At 35.0% G+C, this 21,489-nt stretch overlaps 2 protein-coding genes across 5 annotated transcripts; one reads left to right on the forward strand and one right to left on the reverse strand.

Annotated features, from left to right (window-relative positions):
* The first annotated feature begins 1,401 nt into the window (after positions 1-1,401).
* PHR1 (photolyase 1) lies at positions 1,402-5,532 on the forward strand. 2 transcript variants are annotated; one of them, XM_022046185.2, is made up of 10 exons: positions 1,402-1,873; positions 2,923-3,263; positions 3,349-3,422; positions 3,533-3,589; positions 3,833-3,986; positions 4,071-4,107; positions 4,336-4,394; positions 4,649-4,730; positions 4,813-4,884; positions 5,078-5,532. In XM_022046185.2, exons 1-10 carry the CDS (start codon positions 1,565-1,567, stop codon positions 5,243-5,245), a joined length of 1,353 nt encoding a protein of 450 aa, XP_021901877.2. In that variant the 5' UTR covers positions 1,402-1,564; the 3' UTR covers positions 5,246-5,532. The 2 variants fall into 2 exon arrangements, with proteins under 2 accessions (XP_021901877.2, XP_021901876.2); XM_022046184.2 differs by having other exon boundaries at positions 1,404-1,873; positions 3,349-3,589; positions 3,829-3,986.
* LOC110817578 (SNARE-interacting protein KEULE-like) lies at positions 5,349-20,721 on the reverse strand. Of its 3 annotated transcripts, none has more exons than XM_022046181.2 (21): positions 20,447-20,721; positions 14,950-15,008; positions 14,750-14,831; positions 13,529-13,607; positions 13,362-13,412; positions 13,164-13,260; positions 13,013-13,045; positions 12,112-12,237; positions 11,844-12,035; positions 11,665-11,748; positions 11,475-11,573; positions 11,321-11,397; positions 9,268-9,364; positions 8,913-9,038; positions 8,731-8,826; positions 8,489-8,608; positions 8,300-8,374; positions 7,308-7,498; positions 6,350-6,440; positions 5,921-6,010; positions 5,349-5,838 (listed from the first exon to the last, which is right to left on the reverse strand). In XM_022046181.2, exons 1-21 carry the CDS (start codon positions 20,517-20,519, stop codon positions 5,785-5,787), a joined length of 1,992 nt encoding a protein of 663 aa, XP_021901873.1. In that variant the 5' UTR covers positions 20,520-20,721; the 3' UTR covers positions 5,349-5,784. The 3 variants fall into 3 exon arrangements, with proteins under 3 accessions (XP_021901873.1, XP_021901872.1, XP_021901874.1); XM_022046180.2 differs by having other exon boundaries at positions 8,300-8,377; positions 20,447-20,719; XM_022046182.2 differs by lacking the exon at positions 14,750-14,831 and having other exon boundaries at positions 8,300-8,377; positions 20,447-20,528.
* Between the last annotated feature and the right edge of the window lie 768 nt (positions 20,722-21,489).

Here is a 21,489-nt window from a genome sequence, read left to right on the forward strand (position 1 = left end):
CCAAATATAACATATGGTCTTAGAAAAAATGTGAGAGAACAAACTTGGGTAATAATGAAAATTGGGAAGCAAGACATTATTTTCTATTTTTGAAGGAAAACAAAATCATTTTTAGATAAATAAAAGAATAGAATTGCAAATAAAAACAAGAGTGAGGAGTGGGGCAACTACTAAATTAATATAAGAATAAAGAGAGATTGGTATTTGAGAATCCATGCTTTTACTTTCCCAACCAAAACTGGTGGCTTTTCTCTTCTAATTTAAAAAAAGTAAAGAAAAAGTTTTTGAAAAAATAGAAGTACATAAAGGAGTTTAGTATATGTAAAGAATCAATTTATAAATTTTGTATAAATTTGCATTGAATTTAACTGGATGATTCCAAATGTTAACTTATTCATATTAATTGTGCAGGGTCCCATTGTATTGTATTGTATTGTATTTGGAGTGGTTGAGTAATTTTGTGGGAATATCATTTCTACTGTACTAGGTTGAAGACATACTCAATCTACGATTACATATATATATATATATATATATAGGAGGATTTGTGCAATTCATGTATTGGGTTTGAAGTCAAATGGAGGAATCTCCAAATTTTGAGTCCGAAACTTCCAATTATTACGAGCACAAAAACATATATAGAATACCGATGGAGTATTAGTGAACTAAAAATGGAAACTGAAGCAAAGGAGGACCTATTCACAAATGTCCAAAACCCATTTCTGAAGAAACAAAGAGCTTCCTACATCTGATATACGCCTGTATATTTTGAGGTCAACCCTAATCTATATACTTAAAAGACTACACGCACAGTTTGTGAAAATTGTAAATTGGGTAATCGGACTCTGTGAATAATTTGATCAAGGAAAAACACCATAGATGAACCAAACTCAAACTCATCATAACAGTAGATTCATTGGATAGAAGAAGGAAATGGGATCAGTGGATCTATAATTTTAGTTATTGTAATTAAATGTGTGACTTTTTATTTGTTAGAACTGAATATATCTATGGATACATCTTCACTGTATAATAGTCACGTTATCAAAATTAATGATGCATTTATTAGATTGATGAGCATTCAAATTAAAATTAAAAATAATATATTTATACAATTGAATACTTTAAAATTGAATAAAATTTTAAATGCAACCTATCAATTCATGTGATAATACTTGTATGACATATGTTTAAATTAAAGTAATTAATACAAATTTTTATTAAATAGATTTGAAAAATGGAAAACCCCACCCAGGAGAATGAGGCGGCCTACCAGATCAAAGTCCAAACAGTTGAACGAGCGGATGACCGTTGATGTTTCTTGCCACGTGTCAATAAAAGAGGTCGTCCACGTATGTCATTTCAAAGCCACATGTTTAACTGTATCCATTTCCCTCCATTGCTCTCCCCTGTTCTTTTCCTCTCTCCCTCTCGCGCGCGCTCTCCTATCTCTGCTGTCCTTCTGTTAACCTACGCACTCTTGGCTCACATTATTCTCCGTCACCAGTAGTTCAACGTCAGTAAACCCCCGATACTTTTCCCCCTCTCTTTTCTCTTCACCTTGATGGCTTCAATCGCCTCCATTCAATCGGGTAGATTTCGGGTCCTCAAAGAAGGCTCGAGAACGTCCGATCAGGCAATGGGACCCGTTGTGTACTGGATGTTCAGGGATCAACGGTTGAAAGACAACTGGGCGTTGATACACGCTGTTGATCAGGCAAACAAGGCGAACGTGCCCGTCGCCATTGCGTTTAATCTGTTCGATCAGTTTTTGGGTGCGAAAGCTAGGCAGTTAGGGTTTATGTTAAGGGGTTTGCGTCAGCTTCATCGCAGTATCACAGAGACACTTCAAATTCCTTTCATTTTATTCCAGGTGAATTTAGCGATGCATCTCAAGACGACAAATTACTGCTTTTGCTTTCTCGGTTTCTACGAATTTTTTAGGGAATGAAGTGAAAGTGAGGTTTGTGAAGAGGGAAATTTTTCTTTTAGGCCATGTTTCAGACAACCCCATAATTTTTTTGCACTTGTTTTGCAAATCCAAACTAAGAAAGGGCACTTAGTTCACTAGGACAGGATGTAAGTTTAAAATGCATTGGTTTAGTATCAGTTCAATTTTATCATTCTAGCCAAAATTTTTACATTCTAATTATATTTGGAACAACTGTAAAGTTTCTATATAATTCGTTTCCAAATCAATTCAACTGTAAAATTGTGAAAATATTTTGTTAGGCGCAAAAATTAATGAAATTTGGAATTCATGATCCTAGAATTTACTTTTTTTCTATTTGAAGCAGGGATAGGTTTTAAATTGCAAAAATTCCTTTATTTTTTTTCATGCGAAGTGTAAGTTTGGATTTACAAACGAATTTCAAGTTTCTGATTTTGTCCAACGATAGCCTAATTCTGTTCATATTGTAATTGATTCGCTGTTAGCTTTGAAATGACTGGTAATGTGGAAAGGTGATTATTGTTTGTATCAATCATTTATAGAGGCTCGAAGTTGGTTTTGTTTGAGAAACGGTTTTTTCCCATTCGAATGGAATTTCAATGAATTATATTTTTAAAGATATAACCTTTCATGGTAAAACTTTGTATGTAAATTTGTTTCTTGGTTCATTATACTATTCCTCTAGGTTTATATATATCAATATTGATATTACTAAATGGTGTTTAGATGCAAGTGCAACAATAATATGAAAAACTTACCCGACCAAGCTTAGTCATCATTTGAATGGCAGTTGAATGGAGAATTTTGTTCTAATTTTGTTTTTACTAGCAGAAAACTTATGTTAATAATGGCTATATTTTTTTTTGTTTTTTTCTCTAGGAACATATTTTTCGTGTTATTTTTTTTCATTTAGCTGCCAATTTAAGGTTGAAAATGAAAATATTGATATATTTAAGAATTGAAACCTTTAGGGAAAAGCTGAAGATACTATACCGAATTTCCTCAGAGAATGTGGAGCTTCACTTCTAGTTACTGATTTCTCACCTCTGCAAGAAATTCGGAGATGTAAAGAGCAAATTTGCAAGAAGGTGACTGATTCAGTAGTCATTCATGAAGTTGATGCCCATAATATTGTGCCTGTTTGGGTGGCTTCAGACAAGTTGGAGTACAGTGCTAAAACAATAAGGGGCAAGATAAATAAACTGCTCCCTGAGTACCTCATTGATTTCCCCACGCTGCAATCACCAAATAGAGAATGGGCATTGAAAGATAGGGTGATTGATTGGGATGGACTGATTGATGATGTTTTAAGGTTAGATGCTGATATATCTGATAAGTTAGAATTGACTTGAGATTTATTGGGTTTGTTATAGAAATGTTTACCTTTATATGGGTAGGAAAGGGGCTGAAGTTCCTGAAATTGAATGGTGCGAACCAGGAGAAGACGCTGCTCGGGAAGTACTAATGGGAGGTAAAAATGGTTTCTTGACCAAGAGGTTAAAGAATTATTCTGCTGATCGAAATAATCCACTTAAACCAAAAGCTCTTTCTGGTCTTTCTCCATACCTGCATTTTGGACAGATATCAGCACAACGATGTGCCTTAGAGGCACAGAGAGTCCGCAAACTTTGTCCTCAGGTTTGTGTCGACCAAGTTTTGTTTTATATTTTAACTTTTATTTATTGCTGGAATGCAAGGGGCAAATTTACCTTGCTCTTGACAGAACCCTATTACTTGATGAGGATCATTATTACCACCCACAATCACACAGTTAATTATCAAATTTGATTCATCCCAAATCTTTGATGTTTGTTATTTTCTTTTCTCATTTTGATATAGTACTTAATCTTTTTGGATTTGCTGCTATATCCTTGAAGGCAGTTGATACATTCTTGGAAGAGTTGATTGTCCGCCGAGAACTTGCTGATAACTTTTGCTTCTATCAGCCTCATTACGATTCACTGAAAGGTGCATGGGGATGGGCTCAGACAACCTTGCTGAACCATGCTTCTGATAAGCGAGAGCAAATCTACACGTCAGTTGCATTTCTTTTTATGGTCATTTACTGCATAGGGAATCATCTTATGGCTTCTCAAAATTTGAACTGTTGAAATTGCAGGAGAGAGCAATTTGAGAAGGCACAAACAGCAGATCCTGTGAGCTCCTTCTCTTTTTGGATCATTTCAGAATTATATACATGGCTAAGACATTAAGGAACTACTGAAACTGAACTGTGCTTCTGTTTATAAGTGGTCAAGTTTTAGTTTATTTGCCTAATTCATTCTCAGGAGCTCCTCTTGGCTCTATGACATTATGATTACTGAGATCTCTGTTTATGAGTTCTCTGGATATTCTTTCCTTCAAAAATTATATTTTCGTTTCAGCTCTGGAATGCTGCGCAGCTGGAAATGGTTTACTGTGGGAAGATGCATGGTTTCATGAGGTAAGGGTTTTGTCATGGATATTTTGGTTCTGACTTGTATCTTGAGACGGTTATTTTCACTGTTTTGTCTTTTCTTATGTACTTCTCAGGCATTAGTAATCAAGGTTTGTTGGTGAAAGTGAAACCAAAGTTCAATATTTTATTCCAATCAAATAGCTCATTTTTAAGCCAAATGCCTTGTTGAGTTCCTTATTGGAAACTAACCTATTTACTCCTTCCATTTGCAAGTCTTATTTTTAGAAAATGATTTGCAGGATGTATTGGGCAAAGAAGATTCTCGAGTGGACAAGAGAACCAGAAGAAGCTCTTTCAATATCCATTTATCTAAATGACAAGGTTATTCAACTAGGATTTACCTTGTGCTTTTATGGATGATTCCCAGCACCATCTAGTTCCTAATCTAGAACTCTGCATGCAGTATGAGATAGATGGGAGAGACCCAAGTGGATATGTTGGTTGCATGTGGTCTATCTGCGGCGTCCACGACCAGGTTTTTGTTCTTTGTTCTGTTATCTTTTCATTTTAGTTAAGTAAAGAGTACCTTCTCTTTAGTGTCCGCCAAAAGGGGTACTTTAGACAAACATATGCACCTGGTTCTCAAATATGAAGCCCTTCACTGGATTGTATGCTACATCAGAGCAGGGAATTATGAAATTGAGTCTCTTTTGAATTGGTCTTTTAAGGGATGGAAAGAGCGTCCAGTTTTTGGGAAGATACGCTACATGAACTACGCAGGGTGCAAGAGGAAATTTGACGTGGATGGATACATTGCCTATGTGAAAGGGCTAAAAAAAGTCAAGAGAAAAGCTGATGACATGCTCAGCCCAAAAGCAAAGGAACTTCACAGTTGAAAATTTCAGCTCCTGTACCACATGCTACCATTGCGGCTGGATTCAAGTCAAGGCATTATACTTCCCAGATTCTACTCTGAAAAAGAAACGGCCAAAACTTGAGTAAGGGAATTGGCACGGCAGTGATTTACACAATGGAAAGAAAAAATATTGCAATCAGCCGGGGTATTACTTTAACCTCGACAAGATGCATGTGTCGAATTACATCAAACATTAATGTAACAAACCAGCTATCAGAATGCTGATACTTTCGGAACTTAAGGTTCAATGGATTGTTCTTCCTATTACATAGAGTACATATTATACACTGGATTTGAACAAACTGCTTAGAATACACAAATCATAACTCCAAAACCTATGCCGATTAAGACACTAGATGCAATGGCCCCAAATATGCAACAGCCACTGTTATCAAGCGCCAAGCTTTACATTCACTACTAAAAAATGGATTAGAATGAAATAGTTTGGTTGGTATACAAATCTATTCGAGACTATCAAAGCACAATTCCCATTTTTGCACTCTGTCAAGTTTAGTTATATCATATCTGGAGATCATCCAATGAGAGTTCATGTGCAGTCAGCAGCTTCAGTTTCTGTAAAGCAGAAAAGAACATGAAATTATTTTATTAGGCACACGTACTGAGGAAATTAAGGAACCATTAAACAACTCCATACCGTTATAAACTGAGGGGGGTCATCAAGACTTGATGAGCCTAGAACAACTTCCCTCTTCAATTTCGTAGTAAGTTTGTAACAAACCCTTAGCTGTAAATGAAATACATCTCATAAAATTTAAAAGGCCATAGAAGATAACATCTGTAGTTACATAAATTTATTTTGAATCTTCTTCTCAAGATTTAAAATATGCTTAAACACAGATATGTGGTAACTAAAAGTAAAGACAAAAATTGAAAAATATTAGTGAAAAATATGGCGTGAGTTTAAACACTATAACTTTCAAACTTTCTTCTCATTTGCAACATCAAACCATATTTCTGTGTATAAAAACATGAATATAGAAGATAGAAAAATGGATACAATTTTGTACAACCAAACACAGCTAAGCTTAAATATTTATAGACATGTATTGAAAGTATTTTGTACCTCAGATCTTGTAGCTCCACCAACAATGAATACAAATATGCGTCGCCCCATCTTCTTGCAATCACTAGATGCATGTCTTAGCACGGAGTCACTGAACACAGGGAAACGTAAGTACCATTATGAATGAATCACACTATGGCAAATGACAAATCTCATATTACAAAAATTGTATTTGATTCAATATCTATTCCATTTCCACCTAATTCCCACATTTAATTTTGTATTCCTCTCACCAGTAAGTTTAGTTCAATTTAATTCCATAGAATAGGGAAACAAATCCAATACAAATAGAATAAAAATTGAACGAAAATAATTGAATGCAAATAATATTTGAACTCTAAGTAAATTCTACATTCATCTCAAGTCAGACATTTTTATAATTCCTTGACAGATATACAAATTCACGAATTTTCTTATAGAAAGAAAGTCACAATTCTTTGTGAAATTGAAATGAGTGGAATTGATACAATTATACATCAACTATGTAAATTATAACTAACTTTGATATATATCAAATAATTAAGATCCACTCATTGATGAGTAAATTAATACACAATTTGTATGTTTGATCTCACTCTGCTAGCTTCACTCCCACCTTGAATCCCTTTAGTTTGAGAATTCAAAGAGGAAATAGGAATAGATCAAATATACAGATTATTTTCTAATTCTACATGATAAGATAATATGAACATTAGAGATGAAAGTTAGTTAGAAAGGAAATGGCGATTGAACAAAAGTAGTTTAATATATGCAAGAATACAATGAAACACCATTAAGAGTCAATTGTTATCTCCTCTAAGAGATTTGCCATATCACATAAACATGCCAGTGTATTAAGGTCTCCATGAAAAACTACTATCTGAGTTAGTCCTGTAGTTAATTCCCCACTGCAATGCATATCCTGGACACAGCACACAGTAGAGCTCATTCATCTACAAAGGAAGAGCAAAAACAATACCTTGAGTACCCATCATCAGAGTTCCGAGGCCGAGCCCATGTCGGTGTTCTCCTTGATCTCATTGAATGAGCACCAGAAGCTTGAGTTGCTGATGCAGAATGGGATGTTCCATGGAAAGATGGGCTTGGGTCATTCATACATGGATAATCGTCCTTTGAGAGTTCCCCTTTGCTAAGTTTTTCAACAAGTTCCTGGAAAGAAACAAATCATAGTAATCCATTAAGGCCCGAAAATAGATAAATCGTTCCATCTCAATTGAAAATGCAAATATTAAGGTAAGACACAACATATACCATAAGATAGTGCAGTCTTAACTACTAAAATCTACATCAATGAGAAATTTGTGTTGCATCTGCTAACCAACATGACTAACTATCGGGAAGGGCTTGACTTTTGGAGTGATTCTAGGACAATTCTCAGCAAGCTTTTTGAGATCAAGCAGTATCAAAAAATTTGAAAAGACACAGAATGGAGAAAGACAAGGGGAAAAGCTGACATAATTTGCAATTAAGACAACCCTGTACTGCCTCAATTATTATGTGAGGGATACACAATATCAAACTGCCAAATGCCAGTGAAACAATCACCCATTGCTCGGGTTGGCCAAAGCAGAAATGCATTGGAGAATTCATAAGTAAAGATTTGAATGAATGCTTTCTCTTCTCACCAAATTTGCCAGCTGATTTAATGAAGACAAAAACATAAACACCGAGACTTAAATGTCGAACACAAAAAGTTCCCAGTTGAGGTCTTCAACAACAATAAAAGAAATTGACATAACTCAAGCTGAAATATTTCCTATAAGCAGAAATTTGGATAGTCTCTTGGATGGTAATCCGGAAAACATTTCCCAGTGTAAAAAGGATTCTACGTAATAAAAAGAATTACTTTCAATGCAATAGTAAAGGTGTTGAAGGATTCTAAAACTTAATTATAAATTAACATCACAATTGTAAATTTTATAACATGAATTAACCTAACTTTATTTTTACCTCTATCATGGGGTAAAAGCGTGACAACTGCCACGTTTCTTCTTCACCAGTTCGATCTTTCCTCACTGCCCGCTTCTTCTGGAATCAAATGGTGGATGGGAAAATGAAAAAACTAAAAGTGCATATTGACAATTTGTAGGAATATGTTGCTACAATCAGGTGCAGGTGTTCCACCAAACAGTGACATACCTTATGAATGTCAAATTTAAGAGTGAATGCTCCACTGGAACCTTTTTTAGCATCTGCTGGTGGTGCTATCAATCTCATATTATTTACGGCATTCATATCATCAGGTGGTAATTTCGCTAACTGAAGGGATTTCAAGCATCAAGTTGGAATAACCATCATTAAAAGAGCAACTATTGATTCAAAGAGGCAGAAAGAAATTTTTGAATCAATAAAGAAATTAAGAATAGAAAAAGTAAAACAACCTTCATCAAGTTTTGGCCCTTTTCACCATCAAACTTCTCAGGATAAATTGCTGCAAGAACCATCAACAAGCGTAGCTTATTTTCACGAGTTGCATCCTGCATAGGAAACTTCCACTATTTCAAAACATTTTTCCAACCAAAAAGAAAGGTAAGAAGATCAACGATCAATTATCAGAAGTTACCTCTTTTGAACTCAAATATTTAATTACGTCCTTCATTCCTACATCACCAAAAACAAGGCCCTGCTCTAGCTGCCCAAGTTCTCGAAGCCCCTGCTCCCTAATAATTCTGTTGATTTTTCCCGCAATCTACACTAATAAAACCTCATACAAGTTAAGCGACAACTTGGATAAAAGAAACTGAATCCGCACAAACCTCTTGCATGGAACAACACCACGAAAACATAATTCAAACCGTCTTCTTTTTATTTCCTTTCTTTTTCTTTTGGGAAAGGGAGGAAAAGGGAGCGCAGTTATATGGGTCAAAGCATCCCCTTCAAGAAAGGATATTATTCACTAATAGAGATACAAAACTTACCTCGACATGGAGGGACAGCTTGTCAATTTGCTCGCTATATTGAGGCAATGCTTGAACCATCTTTTGCAAGTCCCTCGTAGAAAGTTCACCACCATCTCTACATAAAGGAAAGTGGTGAAAAAACGTCCCTTAATAGAAGTAAGATTCCAAGTGCTCTTGAAGCCCAGCAATCAAGATAAAGACATAAAAGAACTCTTTAAGCAGATATCTTAGATAACGTGATGTCTTGTTCGGTTCAATTTAATTCCCATTCCTTTGACATTCAATATCTACGACATACATTAACTTACATTTGCTTCGAGTAATTGAATGGTAAAACAATAGGAACTAAATTGAATCAAATCTAAAAGTATTTTAACAGTCACAAACACCCCTTCACAGCTCATGGGTTAATTGTATGGATAATTGAGGAGCTCCAGAATAAGAAAATTTTAACATTCTCTATTCCATTGAAGGGGCAAAAAACTGAAAAAATGCTTGATTCAACATTTTATACATTCAACATCTTTGGTTGCCGAAGTTTGTGCAGGGAAAGGAACTTGAGAACCTATGGAGGGATGAAACAACCCATTCATAGGTGCAGAAATGGTTGTACATTCTTAATGTTTGGCTTGCAAGTGACACTCAGTCTGGATAGTCCTTATATATATTTTTGCATCTTCGCAAGTTTTCTATAAGCTTGTTCATGGTTAGCAACCCCATTGGTTCTGTGTGCATAGTAAAGTTTTCTTTTCCTATTACAGGAGAAGAAAAAAATTGGTTGCTGAAATGATTTCTCAAATTTTTTTAACCATGTTACAGTGAAATTTGGCTTAGTTTTATGCTATAAAATCAGCAAGTAATGTGTGACCATTTACTTGATATACTATGTTCCATTATTGTCAAAGTTTGGCTCCCACTTCCATGATTATTAAGACATTATCACAATTGGAAAATGCAAGGCATTGCAGTATTAGTACATGAATTTTTAAAGGATTAAATTTGTATAGGACTATTATTTTCCTGTTCAGTTGCGTTTGCTACTTGGTTGGTGTCTATTTTTTCGTACAATAACCGGTCATAATAGTGTATCTAGACACCTATAAATAAATGGATAATACTCAATTGTTATTTAGATTGCAATAAAACTAGACTTCTTTTTTTCATGTGTCGTCTTTTCTCCTATTTTTCTGTTCCATCTTGCAACAATGATTCCCTTTATCAGCCCAAATTAAACTCTTCACCTACCTTAACCCTTCAGATACCTGAATCAAATCGCTCTTCTGTACGGACAAGTCCTCAAGCTATTTTCTTGCATAAAAGTTCAACCATTTGGGTAACCATTTTGCTTCCATTCTTACTAATGAAATTCACTTCTCACTCTCTCTAAAGATCCATACTTGAGAGCAACAGATAAAAAGGAAAACTTATGGTATTCTTGGGAAATGTAATGCTCAACAGTAGCAGCATGCCAAAAGGGATTCAGAGAAAGGATGCTGCCATATCATTATGCAAACCCCAAAGGGTTGGAGTAACCAATACAAAACAATATGGGAAAAGGCAGCCAAAAGAAGATAATACTGAGTGTAGTCTAAAATATTCCATCATTTGTGTTGACAAACATTTGCTTTTTAACATCTTGGAATCTCACCGAACAATATTATCTTCACATAACTAAAAAATGGGTTTGTTATCAGAATTTGAAATAATTAGAGAGGTATGCATTTAAAAATAAATAATCACAGTATTTTTAACCCTTTGGAACTATCAGAAGGACACCAGGATTTTCAGAGATCATGTATCTCATTTTTCCCTTCTTTTTCTATGTCTCTTTGGGTCAAGGCACATGTTCTTTTTAAATATTATTCTTTATCTTTTTTATATAAAGATTGGCCGGCCATCATTTACTATGTTTTGCCAGTTTTTCTCTGTTTCTGTTCTCTATATTTTCCTTATTTTTGGAGTCCTTTGTGAATGTATTTCTCTTTCTTTCTCGAATAATTTTTATTTTTCTACTAAAAAGCATTACCAGTAAAGTAAAAAAGTAAATATAAAAAAAAAAGAATCCACCAACCTCGAACCATGTTGAATTTGTGCAGCTTTATTCTTAGATACAAAGTTGGTCATCTTCTCATGCAATCTTTCACTAGCCTGACAAGAAAGCCAATAGTCAAAAACCATTCATGTCGTCCATATATTGAATAAAAGTTTTAAGAACCGAAAGATACATCTGCTATATGTGCATGGCGAAGCTCTAACCAAATATGATCATGTTCCTCCAAGAGAACTTCTTTCTTCTCCGGTTGCCCACCTGCTTTGCCTGGAACCTAAAAAGCAGGAGACCTGCCATGAAGCATCCAGGGAAAATCTGCGAGCCAGTTCAAGAGCTCATACAGAACATGAGAGAGTAGAGTTTACCTCATGCACATATTTATTCCCTTCCATATTTAGTAAATCACGGCACATGGCATCATATGTCCACTCATGTATGATGGGAGCAATCTTAAATCACAAAAAAAAAAATCATAATAAATATAAGACAAGACACATTAGCAAGCAGACCATCGGTTTTGTGAACAATGTATCCATCTACCAACCTGGTCCACAGATCTGTCAAGGATGATTAACTCGCAAGTTTCAGTCTGTGGAAAGTGTTCAATTGTTTGCTTATATTTCATTAAACAATTCCATACTCCAGCAGCAAGTTTTGTAGGAATTAAATCACGAAAGGTTGTCATTGTCATTGCATCAAGAGACTTGGCAGCACGGTAACGCACGAAAGGAAATTCCTAAAAAAGAAAAATCATCATCATTGTGCCTCAAAAGAATACATGGAAATCTACTTCAGAAAACCACAGATTATACCCTTAAAGAAGCAAAGACTGTAGCAATGCGGGTAGCCATTACATCCAAGCATGCACCGCCATTATGACAATTTTCCTCATCCCCAAAAAGTTCCTCCAGAGCCCTCTCGTTATCAGTAACAAAACCCTGCTTAGATATCAAAATTGACGAAAATGATGATGACAATAACACATTCACATCATACAGTGAAACAACCAATCAGTTAGTGATACCAAAGGAGAAAACATAACACATCAGGAGATACTAAAAACCAAGGATAAGGAGCAAAATCTAACTCTAATTATCAAAAGGTCATCATTCTCAGAATTTCTAGGATGAAGTTTCATGAAAAGTTCTAACCAGCATTATTGTTTTGGAGGGAAGGAAATCTTAAAGCAGTTGCGGAAATGGATGATTACCAGGACTATTTGGGTACTCTTCCCCCAATAGATACTTTAATCTTCAACAACCAAAAGATGTGGTGAGCTATTAGGCTTCGTATATATGATTCATGTATTACTTGAAATTTTTGCATAAGTTCTTAAACCCATGAAAAGGCCATTTCCTAAGCAATGGCATTTGACGTGCAATAAGGAACATCTCTGAAGTTCATGAATATAAGCTTGGAACATATCCTTGCACTAGCATAAAAGATTTTCTTGTGATTTTTTTTTTGATGAGACATGAAAATTATTTAAGAGTTGTTATCCAACCCAAGGATAAAACCTAATGTAGTGCCTCAGTTGCATAAACTAGAAAATTCACCAATAGACTATATCAGATAATTTAATTGAATTCTTGAAATGGTAAGTGTGAAATATATTATTTTTCTAAGAAAATATTTGAGGCATATCAGAAAAGAGTTGATTCTCCTGGTAATCTAATTGAAGTATCTAACCAAGCAATTGAAGTAGCACCATACCTGGCTGTCTATTGCAAAGTATTCCAAATTCATCTGCATGTTATCAACCAAACAATTACCCAAAAAAAAATCACCATTTAATGACAATGTTTGAACCATGGAACAATAAAAGAAAGTAAAATGTGTCAGAATATCAAAGCAAGGAAATGACCTCTCTCAGTGCACTAATGCGAGGCAACACAGTTGTATCCCTCTTGATATGCATAACCAGCTCTTTTGAAATGGGTGAACTGAAGAAAACGAAAGCCCTTTCCACATGCAGTAAAAAGGAACCACAAGAAAACTTCAGACTTTCTAAATATGTAATAACATAATTAGAAAAAGGATAAAGAGAGGACATTTTGCATACTTCTTATATAAAGGCGATCTTCCAGACATGTCTGACAAAAACATGACAATACTGCCAAAATATAAAGCAAGAAGATAAAATATACAGAGAACAACTCTTGTTAAGTAACACTGCTTAAATGAGAATATATCTATAACTAGCAAGTAAATACAAGGAAGACAGATTACTTCTCTTTGGTTGGTTGGATGAAGTATATTGCATCCATGGAAGGCAATGGCTGCCTACGTCTAAATATGTCTTCTACCACTGCAAGAGAAAATGAAAATTAGATTCTCTAAACAAAACCAAATTCACAATATAACAACCAAATTGCTGAGTAGCAAACCAATTACAATTGATTTGTAACCCAATAAACCCACAAAATAAAAGAAAAAAACTTCCATCTGAAAGAGTAACAAAATCTCCTGATGTGCATAGGAAAATGCAGAAGAGGACACATACAACAGGGAAAGGAATCTACTTTAGACTATTAGCTGTGGTAAAATATATCTTTTATTGCCTTGAAATAAGGGGTCATAATTCTCCAGATCAAATCCAGATTTAATGAGGCCATAGAAGGCCTTCTGCCAATAGAGCTACAAGCTCTTGGCAGCAGGAAAATATAAATAAACCTCTTGTTGGACAATTTTCATTAAACTATAATTTCAAAATGGCATAAGAGTAATGTTAAGACTATTATTGAAGTAATAAAGAATTCGCATCCAATTTTGTTGAACAAATTGAATCACTTTATAGGAATTTGAAAATTTTTCTCTTTTGTTTTTTAAACGAAGAACTTTAGAACACTTTTAATACCTTGTGAATGTTTCAAGAGTTCATCTAAACTAGCTAGTCACAATACAAATACATAGCCCCCAGAAACAGAAAACATATCCAAACTTTATTCAGTGTTCAAGAATCCAGTTCATTAGTTGATTTGTATAAATAAAATGGCAGCTCATTCCATTAACAAACTCACACGTCCCCACAGACGAGCGGTATGAAGATATATTAAAATTAGGATGTAAAATTCCATCCTGCAGCTAATAGCATGGCATGTGGTATGAAGATATATTAAAATTAGGATGTAAAATTCCATCCTGCAGCTAATAGCATGGCATTGATCTTGACGAAAACTGCAGAAACACCTATAGCTGGAAAATTAAAAATAAAGGACCAGCATGCGACATCTTTTACAAAGAGTTTATTTTCTTTCCAGAAGAGGAAATGATTAGAGACGACCAGAATAATGTTCCTAAAATTTTTTCAGTCATGCAAGACCAGGAAATACACTTCCTAAAAATGTTTTCCATCAACAAAAATAATTGCTGCTTGTGTAAAGGAACATGTTTTCAGGAAAAAAGTTTCTCACAGCTCTAAAGTTTGGATAATGTACTTTTGATTCTTACATGAAACTCCCTCCTGTGTGATATCAGCCATTTTGCAGGCATAAGACATTATTTTTACAGTAAGTTTGTCCATGATGAGTACCTACAGATAATAAATCAACAATACAACAAAACTTATCACAAGTTAATGAAAAAAATGTATCAGAATACTAGATACCAAAAGGTACAGTGGAAAAGATGATAAAGTTCATTGATTATACCTTCCAAGTTGATTTCGAGTTTCCAGTCCTGGCAAACCGAAGCATCTCTTGCAGCAATCCTGTACAGAAGAGTTATTTTCTTTTATACGAGATTAAATTTGGACCAAAAATAAGTGAATCTACCAACTCAATAAGCAATATAGGCTTGCCTATACTAAGATAAAAGTAATCAGCAAAATTAACAGGTGATATCAAACTGAATCATGGATCACAGATTGACATTCACTCATGATCTCACTGTTTCCTAGGAGTTTGAAAATTCCAAACACCTAGATACAGATAATAAGGGTAAGGCATAGACTATACATTTCCAGCTTTGCACTGAAAAACCACTGCTACCATAAGCTTGCCTAAAAGGTGATTGTTAGAGAAGGATAGAAAGCAATAATTTAATTTGTAGGGCTGTCGGATCTTATCATCTATTGTATATACTGAGGGAGCATACCCCCTTATGCTCCCTTTTAGTATGCACACAAGCAGTATAATCAAGCCTCTAGAATAATTCAGAGGTCAACTTGCTCACCATGAACCTTTCTTTTTTAATCTTTTCAAAAAATCTTAAAATAGTTCCAAATGCTATATCCAAGCACATCAAGTAAAGGCATAGCTTCCAGAAAATATAAAGTGGTAATCAAGACAATTTTTTTTTAAAAAAAATAGAACACTTTTTAAAAACTTGATAAATAAATCGTCCAACATGCCGTGTTTCTTGAAAACAAACCTTTACTAAGTATGTTTACTATAGCCTCATCAGTTAATTCAAGCAATTTTCGTGAGAGCTTAACAAAGGCTTACCAGAACCTTTTTGCACCCAGAGAGTAGAGATGTAATAAAGGAATGCACAATGAATATGGAACTTTTTATGGAAAACATTTTAGTATATATTCCACCCCAACAGCTAACAGCAGTCATTAACTGCTGCCTGATGCCTTAGTGCATGTGATAGTACACCAGCACAGCTTCAAGGTCATTCAACTCATCTAACAACTTGTTGCTGAAGCAGTGTGTAAATGCAGTGTCAAACAATTAAATTCCCCCTACTTCCATAATTCCCTCAAGCCAAACTCAACTAGGAAATTAGTTGACTTCTTCATCTATTTGTAGCTAATGCCTGATAGCCAGAAGTTGGCAAAAAGTCCTCATCTTCTGGAAGCAAGAAAATGTGCAAGAGGAAATGTTAAATTGAGAGCTATTTTCCTAGGGACAATTATGTCATGGTGGATAAAAAGCAATTGAAAGTTCTTTTTCTGCCCTCCTTTGTTTTTCTTTTTATTGTCTTAACTCTTATAGTTTATTTTTATCTTCTTAGTTGATCACTGGGTAAGCTATTGAACATTCTAGTAAGGTTAAATTTTTTACAGTCTCAATAGAAGAAGGAGGTAGTCTATTAAATTAAGCATCTGTACATTCTCTACAAAAGAGATTCAGGATCTGCTTGGGAAGAGGAGGAGTGCAATGACTATTTAATAATATCTGTAACCTGGGTGATCATATTGGGAAAGTCCTCCATCAACTTTCAGGGAACTGAACAAATACTACTTTGCTGAGGTCAATCAAAATGTGCAAGGTCATCCAAATACTTTGTGGAAGGCATGAGATCTGCATTACCACCTCAGTGGTTGAGGGCGGAGCAAGATGGAGGAGTTCGGAAGAAGCAATTGAGAGGCTGTCAATATCAGGTGGTGAATCAATACACACCAAAATTCTGTCCATTGGAAAAGCTGAATCCAATAAGACTTCAGGTATGGAAAGTCCAACAACTACAGAGGTGGTGCATGGTGGAAAAGGGTCTTGCAACAATGGTGCCTGGGGAAAAAGAAAGTGCTGCTGCGTCATTCAGGTCAGAATGCAAAATAAACAGTTTTAGAAGGTCTGAATCTGTTTCGTGAAAAGCGGGCAGCAAGGCAAATAACTACGTTAGTAACGAGAAGATTTTGCTTGTTAAGGCAGTTATGGAAGATTTGAATATGCTGGAGAATAAACCCTTACTTTTACAGTCGACCACAGTGGGCATGGAGAATTTTTTGATGGAAAAATCCAAAAAATCAGAAAAGGCTTTTAAGTACAAATTGATGGTGTAAATGGGTTGCAACCCCTTGGTGCCTATAATTATATATCTTAATACTTTTTATTTCAAAAAAAAAAAAAAGTACAAATTGCTTGGGACTTCTGTGTTTGACAGACTTGGGACTTTGGACCCCTTGTTCAACTACCAAAAAGGAATGTTTTTCTCAAGGATAGAGCCTGGTGCAAGTGGTAAGGGTTTTTCCTCCAGGTCCTTGCTGTTTTGGTGGATGGCAAATTGAGATCTTGATTTCTATGGCAGGGAAGTCTGAGATAGGAGAATCGTCTCTCCCCTTTCGTCTGCACAGTCTTGGTGGATGTTCTATGAAATATGTAATCCTGTGGCAGGGAAAGATATGATTGAGGGCCTTCGTGTGGAGTGACATAGGGTGGTTGTTTCCCATATCCAGCTTGCTGATAATAAGATCTTTTCCTTTCCCATGATCATGTAAAGTTGTAGAATGCTCTTACAATGATGCAGATGTTTGAGAGCATATCAGGTCTATATATCAATCGCAAGAAGACAGACTAGTTGGTATCAAAGTGAAACATCAGTTGGTTAGAGGATTGGCAGAGTCAGCGAGCTATGATGTTTTAAAGTGCACTATCACTTAGGTCTCACTTAAGGGATTAATCCTTGAATTGCTTCTCTCTGCAACCCGTGATGTGTGGGACATCTAAGTGTCTACAGTGTTGGAAATGACACCTTTTGTCCCTTTAGTGGTAGGGCCACTCTTATTCAAGCATAGAGTTCTAGTTTTTTTTTTTTGGAAATAAAAAGTATAAATTATATTAACAAACAACAAGAGGACGCTGACCCGTATACTTATTTACATATATATCAAGATATCAACAAGGTTCCCCAAATCCTTTATTTCAAGAAAAAAAGGTCCCCAAATTCTCAATAGAATAAAAATGATGACCCAGAATAAAAACGCCAAGGGTTTTTTTCTTTTTTGTTGAAATAGAAAAAACATAAAAACACCAAGGGTTTGGAACCATCTATTCCTAATCCTATCGAAATCCCACATTATGAATCAAAAGCTCTTATATTCCTCTCATTCCATATTACCCAAAAAATGGTGAGTGGAATAAGGTCCACAAATTTCCTCCACCAACCAATACCTAATAAACCATAAATCATCTACCATAGTTTATACGCTAACGGACATCATAAAAGAACATGACTAAAGGTCTTCGCAGCACCTTTACACAAGTAACAAGTGTTCACCATAGTCATTCCTCTTCTCATCAATTTGTCAATGGTCAAAATGCAACTGCTTTTGGTCTCCCATGCAAAGAAAGCAATTACTCTCCTCTACTATTTCTCTTCGTTTAGGGCTCTTAGTTTTATATTGGAAAGTATTGAGAGGGTGATGATGAATTTCCGTTAGTCTCTTCAAGTGAGTCTGTGAGGGACCATTTAGTCAGATGAGAGGTTGTTGTTTGTCTAATAATAATAGTGGCCTTGGCATTGGAAAACCTTTTTTTTTGGGACAAACTTGTCTTAATTGGCTAAATAGTTCAGGTAATTTTCTTTTGAACCTAGCTGTTTGTGGCAAAGGGTGGTCAAGAGCAAGTCCGGCCAACATCGAAATAGTTGGTGACAAATATTAATTCTTCTCCTACTTCCAGAAGTCCCTAGAAAGCTATTTCGAGTCTTTATGCTTCTTTTCTTCCCTTGCTAAGTTTGAGGGTGGGTGATGGTTCACACTTTCTTTCTAGGAAGATCCCTAGTTTGACATTATTCTTCTGGTCATTCATTTTCTGCATATGTCCCAGAGTCATAGAAATACACATAATCTTTTTATTACTCTACGGGCCACATGGCCATGTGTTCTTTTAAAAAAATCTTAAACAATCATGAAACTGATTATATAATTTCTTTTATTTAACTTCTCAATTGTTTTTCTAGACTCTGATAGTAGAATTTGGTATTTATACTCTTGATATTTTTAGATGCAAGTCCTTTGTCTTCTTACCATAATCGTTCTATCCATAATGATGCTTTTACTATGTGTTTTGGTTCTATCTTAATAAGTACGTATTTCATTTGTATTTCAGTTTTGAATAGGTTACATACTAAGATTTTCTCCAAATCCGCAGGACAAATCGCGCTTTGTCCCCTATTGTGTGTGTGTATATGAAGCGTTTCAAAGTTACTAAATCTCATAGTCACCTTTATCTGGATTGTGAGATAGCTTGGAGACTTTGGACCTGCTTATTGATACTTTTGATGTTATTAGGTTTCTCCTATCTTATAGGGATCCTTTATTCTGCTGTCGATGGCTTTGGTAGGAGGATGAAGGATAAGTATTTTTGGTGTGGGCCATTTTGTTGTTGTGGTGATTTGGCTGGAGACAAACGCCAGAATTTTCATATATCTTGCCTCTCATTTTCTCTCTTTGGCATATGTTATTTTTTCCACGTCTTTTTAGGTTAAGAGGCATGGGATTTTAAAGAATTTCTTTATTTATTTGCATAGAGCTCGGCGGCCATCATATATTGAATCTCAGCTTTTCTCCTTTTCTTCTATTTCTATTTTCATTCTTTTGGGAGGATAACTAGTCCTCCACAGTTGTACTTTTCATTCTCTCGCTAATGGTATTTCTGTTTCTATTAAAACAACAAAATGTGCAATAGCTGCATTCCTCTCTAGTGAGAACTCGTGATTTCTCATGATCAATAAGTTAACTGCAGGAAAATATTAGTGAATATAGCAGTGCGATGAGCATTTCTTACACTCCCCATTGTAATTAGAATCATCTATGTTAATTAATTACATTTCTCTGCCAGGTAAGAGGGAAAATTTAAGAAATAACAAAAAGTCACTGAACATGGAGACTGCTATTGATGCAAATCAGTTTCATGCGTTCTAAAAAACTGACATTTTAAATTACAGTTTGAACACATTTCCTTCCTGGTGCATTTTATGTAACTTGGTAGAAACCAAGTCACTATTACTTGTACTCTTTTATTGTTAGATTTAGTGAAAACACAGCTATTAAGCTCTGTATCCAATAAATCTAAATAATTCATCGTAACAAATCATTTTAAATTAAACACGGCTATCAAGCTCTGTGTCTGATAAATCTAAATAAGTCATCATACCAAGTCACCTTAGATTACTGGCATACATTCAATATTAACACAGAATCTTACTTGATCAGTTGCTTTTCTTAAAAGTAAATCACCAGAAATTGCCGCAAAAACCTCAAGCGTCAAAAGTAAAGTTGCAAATCACTAGAATTAACGAGAAAAGAAAGAGGGAAAACCGCAATTAAATAGCGACTACTAGGTATTTAAACAACAAAAAGAAATCGGTTGAATCAACAACAATCAGATTAGGTGCTTGTAGTTTTAGTTAATTAGAATTCAAAAAGGGAAAGTGAACATAAGAAGGAACATCGAGGGAGGGAAGCGAGGGACTCACGTTCACGAGTGATTTGTCTGAAATTCTTGTACTCGCCACCAGAAGACGACGAGTCAGAATCCGAGTAGGACATGTTTCAAGCTTCCTCTCTTTCCTCGTCTGCGTCGACCAACGGATTCAAAAGGCCAAGATGAGCGAAGTGGCAAGGGATCGTGCAGTGATCGATGCAGAGAGGAACGGGAGGAAAGAGAGAGAAAAGAGAGGGGAAAGAAAATGCTGTGTAATTCAAAGCTGCAATTGTTAAATGGTGGGGGGGCTTTTGTTCGTGGGTTTCACGTGTTGACTAACCCCAACATCGAAACGGCAATTCGCGTTTCGTATCGAGCTCGGGCAATGAAATTGAACCAGTCATTTGGTCGATGGTTAATTTTCGTGTAACTGAAATGACTTCTTTACCCTCAATTCCATTCATAGTGGTCCCAAAGTAATAAGGGTACATTCGTCTTTTCAGTCGGAAGCTATAATTGTATAAAGTCCTTGAGGAGTTTCTTCTAAGCTTCCTGTATTAGAATTTGTCTTAAGCTGAGAACAAGTCATTTCTTTTATTTTTCTTTTTTTTGAAGTGTTCCCTTAATCTGAAAACAAACTACTGCATTTAAACGATAAGGGAAAAATAATTATTTTCTTTTTTTTGAAGTGTTCCCTTAATCTGAAAACAAACTACTGCATTTAAACGATAAGGGAAAAATAATTATTTATAATTCAATTCAAATATTAAAATTGAATTATCAGCCTTACGTAAATAAATATAACTATTATCCTGTAAAAGAAAATAAAATAAATTAAGATCTAGAACTTGGGTCACACATCTTTCTAATCTACACTAATAATTAAATTATCTACCTAATATGTATCCATATTCAGAAAAATAATAATAATAATAATTAAGTTATGGTTGGAAGAAATAAATTTTGTGTTTCTGTTTTTAATGAATTTTTATTTCATTCACATGTTTAAATTTACTTAATGTAATGATGTGCATGTAATAATAATATCCTTTTACTTACATCGTAAGATAGCATTGTGTTAATGCATAGTTTGAT

This window comes from Carica papaya, chromosome 4 (assembly GCF_054855325.1).
Source record: "Carica papaya isolate Zhongbai chromosome 4, ASM5485532v1, whole genome shotgun sequence".
Classification (NCBI taxonomy): Eukaryota; Viridiplantae; Streptophyta; class Magnoliopsida; order Brassicales; family Caricaceae; genus Carica; species Carica papaya.

Excerpts from the sequence above, each read along its gene's own strand:
- PHR1 (XM_022046184.2), top strand. The coding sequence starts at position 1,565 with ATGGCTTCAATCGCCTCCATTCAATCGGGTAGATTTCGGGTCCTCAAA. Across the intron at positions 3,264-3,348 it reads CTGATTGATGATGTTTTAAG|GAAAGGGGCTGAAGTTCCTG; the intron begins GTTAGATGCTGA and ends TTATATGGGTAG. Across the intron at positions 3,987-4,070 it reads AAGCGAGAGCAAATCTACAC|GAGAGAGCAATTTGAGAAGG; the intron begins GTCAGTTGCATT and ends TTGAAATTGCAG.
- LOC110817578 (XM_022046180.2), bottom strand. The coding sequence starts at position 20,519 with ATGTCCTACTCGGATTCTGACTCGTCGTCTTCTGGTGGCGAGTACAAG. Across the intron at positions 13,413-13,528 it reads ATCCAACCAACCAAAGAGAA|TATTGTCATGTTTTTGTCAG; the intron begins GTAATCTGTCTT and ends ATATTTTGGCAG. Across the intron at positions 5,839-5,920 it reads ACCCCCCTCAGTTTATAACG|AAACTGAAGCTGCTGACTGC; the intron begins GTATGGAGTTGT and ends TCTGCTTTACAG.